The sequence below is a fragment of the Rhinolophus sinicus genome, linkage group LG07, assembly GCF_036562045.2.
Source record: "Rhinolophus sinicus isolate RSC01 linkage group LG07, ASM3656204v1, whole genome shotgun sequence".
In the NCBI taxonomy this organism is placed as follows: Eukaryota; Metazoa; Chordata; class Mammalia; order Chiroptera; family Rhinolophidae; genus Rhinolophus; species Rhinolophus sinicus.
The window spans coordinates 61,666,949-61,683,354 of NC_133757.1; the positions used below are offsets into that span (position 1 = coordinate 61,666,949).

Below are 16,406 nucleotides of genomic sequence, written 5' to 3' on the forward strand. Positions count from 1 at the left end.
ATTTTTAAAAAATGTGTTCTGTTTTTGTTGTTTGTCTCGTTAACTGGTTTAATGTGTGCTTCCAGTTGAAGAGCTGAAATCTATTTTTGGAATGCTGACAAACTCAGGTTCCCCAGACTGTAAAGAGAGGGCCGGACCCTGGACAAGGTTATTTTACTAAGGCAATTACTGTCACTTGTGTGAGCCTCAAGGGAGGCCTTTCCCAGCAGATGGAAACTCAGCCTTGCCACCTCTGTGTTTTTCCTGGTGTCCATACAGTTGTTGATGGCTAGGTAACATTCTATTAAGTGACTTTACTACAGTTCACTTAACCATTTTCTTTTTATAGGATACTTAGAATATTTCTATGAGTACCTGTTTATAAATATAATTTTTTTTTTCTGTTTTGCCTTATTTCCTTACGGAAAAAGTTATCCACTTCACCAATTTCTGAATAAGTTTCTTTTGTTTGTGTGGAACAGATGGAAACTTTATGGAAAAAAGAGAAATCTACTTTTCCATTGTCCCTATTAAGTAGTGGAAATTACATTTACATAGGCATTTATGGGTGAAATTCCATTGTAACTAATAGCGTCCAATTGTACATTATTCTTTCTCTGTGTTGGATATCTCATGCTACCTGATGATTATACACCCCAAACTGAAAAATTCTATGTAACAAATGTATGCCAGGTCATGTTCCATTCAGTAACACAATGACATTTTGCTATTACTCGTATACTTTAGCAATAGAACGAAAATATACTGTAAGCAAGGATTGTCTAAGGGAGATGACTGACTAAAGAGAGAAGAGGACCTGGAACGTAACTGTGGGAAACCACAGTGTTTAAGAACAAACAGAAGAGGAGCTGGGCCTATCAGTGGTGGGCGAGAGAACCAGGAGGCAAGGCTGGGCTATCCATTGCCCTGCACCCTATCACTAATAATTAACACATCACCAATCGACATAGGTTTTACAATCTAGTTTTCAGAAGGCTCTCCTTGAAATTTCTTATCTGTTCTTTTCTGAAGAGCAGGCATTCTGAAAGTTAGATTGTGAAAAGCCTTGAATGCTGTGCTAGCTACTCTTGGCCAGGAGCCCACTGGGTGTTTTATAAGCAAGTCAACAACACATCACATTAATGTGCCTGATAAATCCCTCATTAGCATAGTGGGACATGGATTGGAGGTGTGTGGAGGGACCTGCTAACAGAGAGGGGAGTACATGATGTCAAGAGTAGCAGTGCCAGGGCTGTGGGCGGAGTCAGGAGGCAGAGTCAGCAGGTAAGGTTGGTGACAAAGGTGGGAAGGGAGAGGCAGAAGTTCAGGGTGATTTCACATGTTAATTTACCTGGCTAGCAGCATAGTGCCAATAAATGAGATGGGTAATAGGAGAAGAAAAGCAGGTTTGAGCAATGCTGAGTTTGGGGAGCCAATAGAATATCCAGTCAGGAATGTCCATTAGGCAATTCTGGATAAATGGGTTTGAAGCTGAGAAGAGGGCTGGGATATAAATTTGGAAATACTTGGAATTTATGCATCCTTGTTTTTCTTTCTTATTATCTCAAAATTATTTTGCTGCTGTTAGTATAGCTGTATACCTCTAACATTTTCTACACTGATAATAGCCCGCCTGGGATCAATCTCTGTCTTAATTTTTGCTAAACTTAGGATTCTTTCTGCCTGTTGGGTGTTTAGTTCCACTAAAGGATTCTTCTCTCGTAGATCGTACAGTACTTTTCTTCTCCCATTGGAAAGTGTTCCTTACCTCTAAAGTCTTTCCCTTTTAATATCCAGAGAAGATGATTACCATGCTATTTAGAGAAAAATTATCAAAGTTCTTTAAGAATACCTTAATTATATTCATCTGTTTATAGCAGAAGGGACAAATGCATGCCAAATATTTTTACTCCTCTAGGCACTACTGCTTTGGAACCATTATTTTGCTTCTTGGCCCTGAATGATTTCCTTTCATCAGAAATATACATTCTAACACTGTCTTATGTAAATAAAAGCCACTAAACTGTTCTCTATGGAGCAGTGAGCTTCTACATTGATATTGTTTGAATGTATAGAAGCAGTTTTAAAATTTTTCCCTACATACTCATGCATACTTAGATTCAGGTTTTGGATTTGCTATATTATCATTTTGTGCTGTTAGGCAGATCATTTAACATGTTTGAATTTTAGTTGCCTGATATGTAGGAAGCATGCATTTTTCAGTGTGAAGGAATTTATGGCATGATCAGACTTTTGTTTTTTCCCTTCTAGATGTAACTATTCACGAAGATCATTGGGTTGGTGAGACAATACTGCAATCAACATTTACCAGTCAGTTATTAAATCTTGGGAGTTATTCATCTGTCCAGCCTGAAGAATGTAAGACACATTTTAAAAGCAATAACTTCTTAGTATTTAAAGTATATACACATTAGAAAAAAGCTAGAGTTAAAATGGTAATTGTACAGAATGTTTTCTAAACAAGTTTGCTGGAGAGTATTGTTTTATTTTATTTAGTAAGAATGAAAATAACATTTACAAAAATGAACTACACTGTAAATTATATGTATTTTAAGAAATATTGGGGTTCATGTTTCATTTTCTTATTTTTCTTAGAGAGTTACTGTAGTGGTGGTTCTTACCCTTTTGGGGAGTCATAGACTTCTTTAAGAAGCTATGGGCCATTTCTCCAGAAAAATGGACTTAAGTAGATAGACACAAAATTTTGCATATAATACCAAGTGGTTCCATGGACTTCCAAAGTTCTTTTGTGGAATTTCTGAGCCTCTGATTAAGAATCCTTGAGGTAATTAAAAAAAAAAGCATGCGTCTTATAGTCAGGCAGTTATAGTTTGAATCCTTGTTCTTCTATCTACCACTGCTAAGAAAAACTGCTTTCCTTCTATGACATCCAATTTTGCTTCTTTTTCAAATTTTATTAAATTTATTGGGGTGACTGATTAATAAAATTATATAGGTTTCAAATGTACCATTCATCTGTATATTGCACTGTGTTCACCACCCAAAGTCAAATCTTCCATCACCATATATTTGATCCCCTTTATGCTTTTCTACCCCTCTACCCCCTTACCCTCTGCTGACCACTCTACTGTTGTCTGTGTCTATGAATTTTTGTTTGTTTGTCTGTTTGTTCGTTTGTTGCTTTCAGTTTTATATCCCACATCTGAGTGAAATCGTATGGTTGTTGACATTTTCTGTCTGACTTATTTCGCTTAGCATGATATTCTCAGGATCTATCCATGTTGTTGCAAATGGCAGCCTTTCATCTTACGGCCGAGTAATTTTCCATTGTGTATATATACCACATCTTCTTCATCCAGTCATCTATTGAAGGACATTTTGGTTGTTTCCATGTCTTGGCCACCGTGAACAATGCTGCAGTGAACATAGAGGTGCTTATATCATTACGGATAAATGTTTTCAGATTTTTTTGGTAGCTACTCAGAAGAGGGATTGCTGGGTTGTATGGTAAGTCTATTCTTAATTTTTTGAGGAACCTGCACACTGGAACCGCCTTCCATAGTGATTGTATCAATTTACATTCCCACCAGCAGTGTATGAGGGTTCCTTTTTCTCTCCAACCTCTCCAACACTTGTTATTACTTGTCTTGTTGATGACAGCCATTCTTACAGGTGTGAGGTGGTATCTCATTGTGGTTTCGATTTGCTTTCCCTTATAGCTAATGAGGTTGAGCATCTTTTCATATATCTGTTAGCCAATTGTATGTCTTGTTGGGAGAAGTGTCTGTTCAGGTCCTCTGTCCATTTTTTATTTGGATTGTTTGTTTTTTGTTGTTGAGTTGTATGAGTGAGTTCTTTATATATTTTGGATATTAGCCCCTTACCGGAGGAGTTGTTTGCAAATATCTTCTCCCATTTGGTTGGTTGCCTCTTTGTTTTGTTGACGGTTTCATTGGCTGTGCAGAAGCTTTTTAGTTTGATATAGTCCCATTTGTTTATTTTTGCTTTTACTTCCCTTGCCTTTGAGGTCAAATTCATAAAATCCTCACTAAGACCAAGGTCCATAAGTTTAGTACCTGTGTATTTTTAAGTGTATTTTATTATTTCAGGTCTTATATTTAGGTCTTTGATCCATTTTGAGTTTATGGGTGACAGATAGCCGTCTAGTTTCATTCTTTTGCACATGGCTTTCAAATTTTCCCAGCATCATTTATTGAAGACGCTTTCTTTTTTCCATTGTGTTTTTGGCTCCTTTGTTGAAAATTGTCTGCCTGTGTCCATACACATGTAGGTTTATTTCTGGGTTCTTAATTCTATTCCATTGGGGTGTGTGTCTATTTTTCTGCCAATACCATGCTGTTTTGATTATTGGTACTTTGTAATATAAATTGAAGTCGGGGGTATGATACCTCTGCTGTTGTGTTTTTTCCCCTCAGGATTGCTTTGGCTATTCAGGGTCTTTTGTGATTCCATACAAATCTGTTGGTTTTTTTGTTTTTGTTGTTGTTATATTTCTTTAAAAAACACCATTGGGATTTTGATGGGGATTGCATTAAATCTGTATATTGCTTTGGATAATATGGTCATTTTAACTATGTGGATTCTTCCAATCCATAAGCATGGAATATCTTTCCATTTCTTTGGGTCTTCTTCAATTTTGTTTAATAATGTCTGTAGTTTTCAGTGTGTAAGTCCTTCACATCCTTTGTTAAGTTTATTCCTAGGTATTTTATTCTTTTTGTTGCAATTGCAAAAGGAATTGATTTTTAAATTTCTTTTTCTGAAATTTCACCATTAGTATATAGGAATGTAATGGATATTTGTACATTGATTTTTGTATCCTATATTTGTTTATTGTTTCTAATAGTTTTTTGCTGGAGTCTTTAGGGTTTTCTATATAAAGAATCATGTCATCTGCAAAAAGTGACTTCATTCCCAATTTGAATGCTTTTTATTTCTTTCTCTTGACTGATTGCTCTGGCAAGGACTTCCAACACTATGTTGAATAACAGTGGTGAGAGGGGGCATCCTTGTTTTGTTCCTGATCATAGAGGAAAACCTTTCAGCTTTTCACCATTAAGTATGATATTAGCTGAGGGTTCATTGTATATGGCCTTTATTATGTTGAGGTACTTTCCTTCAACCAAAGTTTAATTATTTAGCTACTGAATAACATTTGGGTTGTTTCCTATATGGGCTGTTATGAATAAAGCAGCTATGAAATTTGTATATAGGTTTTTGTATGAACATAAATTTTCAGTTCTTTGGCATAAATATTTAAGAGTACAGTTGCTGGGTTGTAAGGTAAATGCATGTTTAGTTTTATAAGAAACTTCCAAATTATGTTCCACAATGGCTGTATTGTTTAAAATTCCTGTCAGCAATGTATCTTCAAGTTTCTCTACATCCTTGCCAGCATTTGGTATTACCCTATTTATTATTTTAGCTATTCTAATCAGTGTGGAGTGATATCTCATTGTAGTTTTAATTTGCATTTCTCTAATGGCACAAGATCTAATAGAATATAACTAAGGAGATAAACTTTGTAAATAACATAGTGCATAAGGTAGATCTTATGGATATAAATTAAACTCTACATCCTAATAATAGAAGTATATGTTTAAACGTTAGCCAAAGAACAACAAAGTAAACCAAAGAAATCACAAGGAATAAAATAATAAAGATAAAAGCAGAAATCAGTAAGAATGAGAATTGAAAAACAATAAATATACTTAATAAATCAAAATCCTGTTTCTAAAAATAACAAAATAGATGAATAAAATAATTAATTTGATCAATAAAAAAGGGAGAAAGCACAAATATACAAAATAAATGACAAGGAGAAAATAATTGTTGAAACAGAAGAAGTTAAAAACCAAGAAGCTACTTTTCAGAATTTTATGCAAATAAATTTGAAAAATCTAGATGTGTAATTTTCTAGGGAAAGACAGATTGCCAAAATTGACCCCATTAGAGATAGAAGCTGAAAGAGAGCATTTCTAAAGAAGAAATAGAGAACATTATTGAGGAACTATCATACAAAAAAGTGCCAGACCCAGGTAGTTTCACAGGAGAATCATACCAACCTTCAAAGTTTGGATGGTTCCAGTGCTCTATGAATCATTCCAGAATATCGAAGAAGGAAACTTCCTCATTTTTTTTCTAGAGCAAATATAACCCTGATACCTAAACCAAATAAAGGCATTACAGATAAAAATATAGATCAATATTATACATGATTATTGATGCAAAAAATCTAAACAAAATATTAGTAAATGAAACCTAACACCACATTAAGGAAATAATGACAAAAGGAAATTTATTCCAGAAATGGAAGACTCGTTCAATATTAGAAGATCCATGAATATTATGTACCATATTAATAAACCTAAGGGAAAATTGTATCATTATCTCCAATAGATGTTGCGAGACCCTTTGACAAAATCCAACACCCATTTATTATAAAAAGCACTCCTGGAAATAGGAATAGAGGGATACTTTCTGCTTCTATATTTACAAATGCAGTATCAGTACTGTGTTACAATACAATTGATACTCTCTCTATAAAATAGATATACTTAGTCCTAATGCCAGTATCTTATATAATGGAGAAACATGAGAGGCATTTCCACTAAAATCAGGAACAAGATGAGGATGTGAACTATGTCTGCTACTCTTCATCATTATACTAGGTTGGTGCAAAAGTAATTGCGGTTCAAAAGATTAAGAATTGCTAAAACTGCAATTACTTTTGCATCAACCTAATACTAGAGTTATTAACCAATGCAGTTAGACAAGAAGGAGCATCTAAATGGGTGAAGAAGAATGAAAATTACCTCTATGTACAAATACTAGGATAACATCTCTGGAAAACTCCAAGGAATCGAAGATAAAACCAATTCAAACAATAAAAAAAAATCACTGGAGTAACAGGACATGAAACTTAATGTTAAGTCCTGAAGTTGAAGAGAGAGAGGCGACTTGCACAAAGAAAGGCCCAGCTTAAGCGGCACAAGATTCAACACACCCAGAGGCCAACTCCAGACCAAACCAGAGTACTATTGGGTTTGACCTACAAGTGACACACCCAGAGGGAATTCTCTGCAGGCACAAGAGCCCATAGAGGCCAAACCACATTTAAGTGGTCAACCCTCACACAGCAGAACACCCTGCAGTGGGCAGAGCCAACTCTCAAAACTAGTTAGCCTAGGAGTTAACCGCACCTACTCACAAGTGAAAAGCAATTAAAGATCTTCTTTAACAGGACAATATACACAACACAAGAGTCACCTTTGGAGCACATGCAGAGGAGAAGAACGAAGTAGTGCAAGTCAAATATAAAGGACACATACTACATAAGATAACCCAGCAAGAACTAAGAACCCTAGGGGATCTACCTAATACATTGAAGCAAACACAGAGAGTCAAGCCAGAATGGGGAAACAAAGAAACATGTTCCAAATGAAAGAACAGAAGAAACCTCCAGAAATGGAACCAAATGAAACAGAGGTAACCAACCTATCAGAGACAGAGTTCAGAACACTGATGATAAGAATGTTTAAGGAGCTTAGAGATGACATAAAGAAGGCTGTAGAAATCATAATGAACAACCAGTTAGAAATAAAGAACACAATTACCGAAATAAAGAACTCACTTGAAGGAATTAACAGCAGGTTAGATGAAGCAGAAGATCGAATCAGCGATTTAGAAGACAAATTAGCAGAGATCACCCAAACGGAACAACAGAAAGAAAAGAGAATAAAAAACAATGAAGATGGTTTAAGAGACCTATGGGATAACATCGAGTGCAACAACATGCGCATCATAGGAATACCAGAAGGAGAAGAGAGGGAGCAAGGGATCGAGAACATATTTGAAGTAACAATGTCCGAAAACTCCCCTAACCTGATGAAGGAAACCAACATACAAGCCCAGGAAGTGCAGAGAGTTCCAACCAGGATAAACCCAAACAGGTTCACACCAAGACACATTATACTTAAAATGGCAAAGGTTAAAGACAAAGAGAGAATCCTAAAAGCAGCAAGAGAAAGACAGAGGGTTACATACAAGGGAACTCCCATAAGACTATCAAATGACTTTTCTACAGAAACATTGAAGGCCCGGAGGGAGTGGCAGGAGATACTCAAAGTGATGGAAAACAAAGGCCTACAACCTAGATTGCTTTACCCAGCAAGGCTATCATTTAAAATTGATGGAGAGATAAAGAGCTTCCCAGAAAAGAATAAGCTAAAGGAATTTATTACCACCAAGCCAGCATTGCAAGAAATACTAAAAGGACTTCTATAAATAGAAGATGAAAACAATCTAACTACAAATTTAAAAATGGCAATAATTATGTACTTATCAATAATCACTTTAAATGTAAACGGATTAAATGTTTCAATCAAGAGACATAGGGTGGCTGAGTGGATAAGAAAGCAAGACCCTTGTATATGCTGTATACAAGAGACTCACCTCAGATAAAAAGACACACACAGGCTGAAAGTGAAGGGTTGGAGTAAGATATTTCATGCAAATGGAAATGAGAAAAAAGCTGGAGTTGCAATACTTATATCTGACAAAACAGACTTTAAAACGAAGAATATATTAAAAGGCAAAGAGGGGCACTATATAATAATAAAGGGATCCATCCGACAAGAGGACATAACCCTAGTAAACATCTATGCACCCAACATAGGAGCACCTAAATATACAAAACAGATGTTGACTGACATAAAGACAGAGATCAACAGTAACACTATCATAATAGGGGACTTCAACACACCTCTGACAACAAGGGACAGGTCTTCCAGACGGAAAATCAATATGGAAACAACAGCCTTAAATGACTCACCACTTGGATTTAATCAATATTTTCAGAGCATTTCACTGCAAAGCTGCAGAATACACATTCCTCTCAAGCGCACATGGAACATTTTCCAAGATAGACCATATGTTAGGCCACAAAACAAGTCTTGATAAATTTAAGAAAATTGAAATCATACCAAGTGTCTTCTCTGACCACAGTGCTATGAAATTAGAAATGAACTACAGGAAAAAAACTGGAAGACACACAAATTCATGGAGGCTGAATAATATGTTACTAAATAATGAATGGGTCAAACAGGAGATCAAGGAAGAAATCAAAAGATATCTCGAGACAAACGAAAATGAAAATACAACGACCCAAAATCTATGGGATGCCGCGAAAGCAGTCCTAAGAGGGAAATTCATAGCATTGCAGGCCTACCTAAAGAAACAACAAAAATCACTAATCTACAGTTTATCGTCACACTTAAGGGATCTGGAAAAAGAACAGCAAAATAAGCCTAAAAGGAGTACAAGGAAGGAGATAATAAAGATCAGAGTGGAAATAAATGAAATAGAAACCAGAAAAACAATACAAAAGATCAATGAATCCAAGAGTTGGTTCTTAGAGAAGATAAACAAAATTGACAAACCTTTAGCCAGACTCATTAAAAAAAAGAGAGAGAGGACCCAAATTAATACAATCAGGAATGAAAGAAGTGACAACAGACACCACAGAAATACAAACAATTTAAAGAAATTACTATGAGCAACTATATGCCAACAAATTTGACAATCTGGAAGAAATGGACAATTTTCTAGAGGCGTATAACCTTCCAGGGCTAACTCAAGAAGAAACAGAAAACCTGAATAGACTGATTACCACCAGGGAAATTGAATCAGTAATCAACAATCTCCCACCAAACAAAAGCCCTGGACCAGATGGCTTTACAGGTGAATTTTACAAAACGTTCAAAAAAGCACTATCACCTATTCTCTTCAAGTTCTTCCAAAAAATCCAGGAGGAGGGAAGACTCCCAAACATTTTTTACGAAGCCACTATCACCGTGATCCCAAAATCAGGCAAAGACACCACAAATAAGAAAACTACAGGCCGATATCGCTAACGAACATAGATGCAAAAATCCTCAACAAAATATTAGCGAATGGAATTCAGCAATACATTAAAAAGATCATACACCATGAGCAAGTGGGATCTATTCTTGGTATGCAAGGGTGGTTCAACATCCGCAAATCAATTAATGTGATACACCACATTAACAAAATGAAAAATAAAAATTACATGGTCATATCAATAGATGCAGAAAAAGCATTTGCTAAAATCCAGCAGCCATTTATGATAAAAACCCTTAAGAAAGTGGGAATAGAGGGATCATATCTCAACATAATAAAGGCCACATATGATAAACCCACAGCTAACATCATACTCAATGGGGAAAAGCTAAAACCATTCCCCTTAAGATCAGGAACAAGGCAAGGTTGCCCACTTTCTCCTCTTCTATTCAACATAGTGCTGGAAGTTCTAGCCACAGCAATCAGACAAGAAAAATAAATAAAAGGCATCCAAATCGGTAAGGAGGAAGTAATGCATTGTCATTATATGCAGATGACATGATACTATATATAGAAAACCCTAAAGACTCCACCAAGAAACTATTAGAGCTGATAGATGAATTTAGTAAAGTAGCAGGATACAAAATTAATATTCAGAAATCAGTTACATTTGTATATACCAATAATAAAACATCAGAAGGAGAAATTAAAAAAGCAGTCCCATTTACAATTGCTCCAAAGACTATAAAATACCTGGGAATAAATTTAACCAAAGAAGTAAAGATCTGTACTCAGAAAATTATGAGACACTGAGGAAAGAAATGAAAGAAGATACAAATAGATGGAAACACATACCATGTTCATGGATAGGAAGAATTAATATAGTTAAAATGTCCATACTGCCTAAGGCAATATACATATTCAACACAATTCCTGTCAAACTACCAATGACGTTTTCCACAGAAATAGAACATATAATCCTAAAATTTATATGGGCCCATAAAAGACCCCGGATAGCCTCAGCAATCTTGAGAAATAAGAACAAAGTGGGAGGTATAACAATACCTGACATAAAATTATAGTACAAGGCTACAGTAATCAAAACAGCATGGTACTGGCATAAAAACAGACACATAGATCAATAGAACAGAATAGAGAGTCCAGAAATAAATCCATGCCTATATGGCCATTTAATCTACGACAATGGAAACAAGAATGTATGGTGGGGTAAAGACAGTCTATTCAATAAATGGTGCTGAGAAACCTGGACAGACACATGCAAAAAAATGAAGCTGGACCACCTCCTTACACCATATACAAAAATAAATTCAATATGGCTTAAAGACTTAAATGTAAGATCTGAAACCATAAAATTCCTAGAAGAAAATATAGGAAGAAACTTCACAGACATTACCTGGAGTAAGATTTTTACTGATACATCCCTTTGCGCGAGGGAAGTAAGAGAAAAAATAAACATGTGGGATTACATCAAACTAAAAAGTTTTTTTCACAGCAAAGGAAACCATCAATGAAACAAAAAGGGATCCTACTGAATGGGAAAAGATATTTGCCAATGATATATCTGATAAGGGTTTAATATCACAAATTTATAAAAAACTCTCTCAACTCCAAAAAAACAAACAACCCAATTGAAAAATCGGCAGAGGACATGAAGAGACATTTTTCTAAAAAGGACATACAGATGGCAAACAGACATGAAGAAATACTCAATCTCACTAACCATCAGAGAAATGCAAATAAAAACCACAATGAGATACCACCTCGCGACCCAGTCAAAATGGCTATCATCAATAAATCAATAAACAACAAGTGCTGGCACGGATGTGGAGAAAAGGGAACGCTTGTGCACTGTTGGTGGGATTGCAGATTGGTGCAGCCACTATGGAAAACAGTATGGAGGTATCTCAAAAATCTGAAAATGGAACTACCTTATGATCTAGCAATTCTACTCCTAGGTATCTATCCAGAGAAATCCAAAACTCCAATTCAAAAATCTTTATGCACTCCTATGTTTATTGCAGCACTATACACAATAGCCAAGACATGGAAACAACCGAAATCCCCATCGGTAGATGGTTGGATTAAGAAACTGTGGTACATTTATACAATGGAGTGTTACGCAGCCATAAAGAAGAAAGAAATCTAACCATCTGCAACAACGTGGATGGACCTAGAGAACATTATGTTAAGTGAAATAAGTCAGACGGAGAAAGACAAATACCATATGATCTCACTTATATGAGGAATCTAAAGAAAAGAATAAGTGAATGATCTAATCAGAAACAGTTTTGGAGATATAGAGGAAAAGCTGAGGGTTGCTAGATGGACAGGGGAGTGGGGATAAGGGAGAAGGTGAGGGGATTAGAAAACAGTCGGTAACCACAAGATGGCACGGGGTTTTGAAAATTAACTTGGGGAATGTAATCAATAATGTAAAGATCTTGTAGGGTATCCGATGGAGGTGGTCTCATTAGGGAAACCACCTCAGGGAAGATGTAGATACCTGATCACTGCACTGTACACCTGAATTGAACAATAATGAATGCCAACTATGATATATATATATATATATATATATATATATATATATATATATATATACACACACACACACACACACACACACACACATACATATATGTATATATATATGTATGTATATACTTACAAGAAGCGGAGTACAGCATTACGAATAGAGACAGTGGAAATGTAATGGCTGTGTGCGATGTCAGAGGGATAGTGGATAGTTTAACCCCTCTCCCCAGAGGGGTTCACACAGTGTGAGGGATATAAATGATAAACGTCTAAGTATTACTTTGTCTTGTGCACCTGAAACTAATACAAAAATAAACAAAAACAAAAACGAAAAACAAACAAACAAAAACTTAATGTTAAAAAAAATCAATAGCCTTCATATACACAAACACTAAACAAAGGGCATAATGAATGGGAAAAACTCACAATACCACTAAAGAAGATACTTTGGAATCAGTATAATAAGAAATGTGCAAAACCAATATGCAGAAAATTTTAAACATTCCAGAAAAAAATAAAGACATGAACAAATGGAAAGACAACATTCCCTATTCTTGGATAGGATGACTCAACATTATAATGATCATCAGTTCTCCATAAGTTAATCTATAAATATAATGCAGTCTCAATAAAAATACCAACAAGCTATGTTATGGCATATTACCAGTTGATATTGATATTCATGAGGAAAAACTAACATGCAAGAAGAGCTAGGAAAACACTGAAAAACAAAAGCCATGAGACCACGCTTACCAGTCATTAAAACATACTATAAGGCCTCTATCATGAAATCAGTGTGACACTGGTGCATGAATAGACAAGTGGAACACAATAGGAAGATCAGAAGTAGACCCACATTCATAAAATTTGGTATATCACAAAGATGGTATCTGAAATCACCACAATAAAGTTTAACTTTTTAATGAATAGTGTTCTGGCAACTGAGTAGCCATTTAGAAAAAGACAAAATTAGATCCATATCTCACAACAAATAGAAGAATAAACTCCAAATGTATTCAGAATCTAAATGTAAAAAATAAAACCTTACAACTACTAAAGAGAAATGGATGAATTCCTCTTTAATCTTGGTGTAGGGAAAGGCTTTCTTTCTATTACTCAGAATCCAGAGGCAGTAAAAAACAAGACTGATAAATTTGACTACAGAAAAATAAAATTTTGAATGACCAAAACACCATAAACAAAATCAAAAGACAACTGGTAAACTTGGAGAGAATATTTGCAATGTACACCTTAACAAAAAGCTAATATTCCTAATATATAGAGAACTCTTAAAAAATTAAAGCAGAAAGGACCTGATGGAAAAAAGACATGAGAAATTCAAATTAAAACTACACAGAGATATCATTTTCCACCTATTAGATTGGCAAAAATTAAAAAATAGTACAACACATTCTGTTGGTGACGATGTGGGGAAATAGGCCCTCTTATACATTGCTGATGGGAATCCAAATTGCTACAACCCTTCTGAAGGGTATATGGGCAATACCCCCAAAATTACATATGTTCTTAGCTTTCAACCCAGCAAACCTACTTTTAGGAATCTATCTTGAATACATAACTGCGACAATATGAAATACATATGCACAAGTTTATTCATTGCAGTATTGTTTGTAATTGCAAGACATTGGGAAAAATCTGAGCAGAATGTTTGACTAAATTATGGTATGTTCACATAGTGGAATACTGCAAAGCTATAAAAAAATGAAAAAAGAGCTCTATGAAGTGATTTCTAGGACATACTGTTAAGTGAAAAGCACAAAGCTCAAAAAAGTATATATAGTATGCTATCCTGCATGTAAGAAAGAAGAGAGGAATAAGAAAATACATGTATATCTCATTTGTGCAAAAAATAAAAACAGCAGGAAGGATAAGCCAGAAACTAAGGAGACTGGTTACCTACAGGAGCAGGTGGGGAAAGTATAGAAAGAAGGGAGTGGAAATAAGGTAGCATTGATGAAGAGGCAGTGACACTTCTCTGAGTGTATCTTTGTGTAGAGTGCTGGCTCATAAAACCATAGTAATATTTCACATACCCCACAAATAAACAATTGAAACCATCTAGAATGTGGTAGAGGGGGGGAACCCAAAATGGAATACAAACAACAAATGAACCTAACAGTATTACAAATTAAAAAAACCACTACACCGAAAAGTGAGGGGAAGAAAAGAACAAACCTAAGTAACCATGGAAAACAGTATGTTGACTGGATTCTACAAAGCTAAAGACAAAAAGGACTGTACGTGGATGCTGTAATCTAGTTAGTAAAAGTATTTCTCAAAGTGGAACGGGTTAGCAACAGGTCTATGTATTGAACAAGTAAGTAAGTAAATTGTAGATAATGAGAATTGGGTTTCTTCTCACTGTTATAGAAAGAAATTATAAATAAAGAGAGAAGGTTAAAAAGAAACTTTTGTTTTGGAGCCAGAGGTAGTTGTTAAAAACTTACAGTTTTCAATATATAGATAGATGGATACACAAAAAGATAAAGAGATATAGCTATGTATGTATGGGTGGGCTAATATATGTATGTATATTTCCTATCTCTGTCTGCTGAAGGGCACAGGAGCAGTGACACCTCAGTAACATGAGCATACCTAGTACCCAGGTCTTGGTCTGTAAACAGTATTCTGTAATAAAAGGAACCAACACTGCCAGAAGTGGTTGATTGTAGGACTGGGACGGAAGATACAATGTGAGTCTGGAACTTCTGGTGGTGAAGGCTATTGAAAAAATAGGAGAGCATACACGAAGGCATCTACTGGCCCAAGTTGGGGCAATTTAAGCAATAAATAAATAAATAATGATAATATTGGATTATAAACTGTAGAATAAGATATTTATGGATCCATATTGATATAGATAAATATTCAACTAATTGACTAAATACATACATACATACGTATATATACATAAGATTGCATTCCTCTGAATGGAGTTGCAGTGAATAAATGTGAGAGGAAAGAGAAAAGTAGAGAATTACCATTAGGCAGACATCACAGTAATAAATAGTGCAGACAAGGATCCACTAATAGATACTAAAATTAGTAGGTGAAAGTTTGAGGAGAAATAGCATGGCATAGTCTCAAAGTATCTCCCCAGGACGTTATCAGCTTACAAGGAGAAAATAATTTTACAGTGAAGAAACTTGGCAGAAACCTATTTAACTGAATGAGTAAGGTAAATATCATCAGTAATAAGATATATTGATATCATGAATCCCTTGCTATGATGCATTGAGAAGGACGCAGAATAATTTTTGTGGTATTCTTGCCAAAAATGCATTAGCTCATTCCAGTCATGAGAAAACAATGGAGAACCCCAGATGGAGGGACATTATATAAAATAATTGATCAATACTCTTCACAACTGTCAAGCTCATAAAAGGTAAGAAAGACTGATGAATTGTTACTGACTGGAGGAGATGAAAGAAAAATAACTAAAATGTAATGTAGAGTCCTGGATAGGATCTGAGGCAGAAGAAGGCGATTAGTGGGAAAATTGGTAAAATATGAATAATATCTAAGTTTAGTTCATATTTAACCAGCATTAATTTCTTCTTCATGATAATTATTCTATGGTTATTTAAGATGCTCACATTAGAAGCACATTAGATGCTCACATTAGAAGCACATTCTATGCTCACATTCTATGGTTATTTATGATGCTCTCTATGAGAGGAACATAAGGAAATTCTACTATTCTGCAACTTTTTTGTAAGTCTAACATTAGCTTAAACACAAGTTTAAAAAAAGCTGTATATCGTCATCTCAATACATACAAAGAAAGCTTTTAAAAATAAAATTCAACACCCATTCATTAGGAATACAAAGAAATTTATTGTAACTTCATAAAGAGTGTCTTTAAGAAACCCAGTGCAAATGTCATCCTAATCGGAGAAATATTAGGAACATTCCTTATAAAAATAGGAATGAGACGAGGGTGCTCCTCTTACTACTTTTATTCAGCATTGTATCGGAGATACTAA

General features: G+C 35.1%; 1 protein-coding gene across 15 annotated transcripts in view; it reads left to right on the top strand.

Moving 5' to 3' along the window:
* SHLD2 (shieldin complex subunit 2) overlaps positions 1-16,406 on the top strand; it is a 104,733-nt gene that overhangs the window by 66,936 nt on the left and 21,391 nt on the right. For all 15 annotated transcript variants that reach the window (XM_074337216.1, XM_074337221.1, XM_074337226.1 and 12 more), the window contains one exon: positions 2,251-2,358. In XM_074337216.1, coding sequence (XP_074193317.1) covers positions 2,251-2,358 — 108 coding nt within the window. The remainder of the gene's footprint in view (positions 1-2,250; positions 2,359-16,406) is intronic.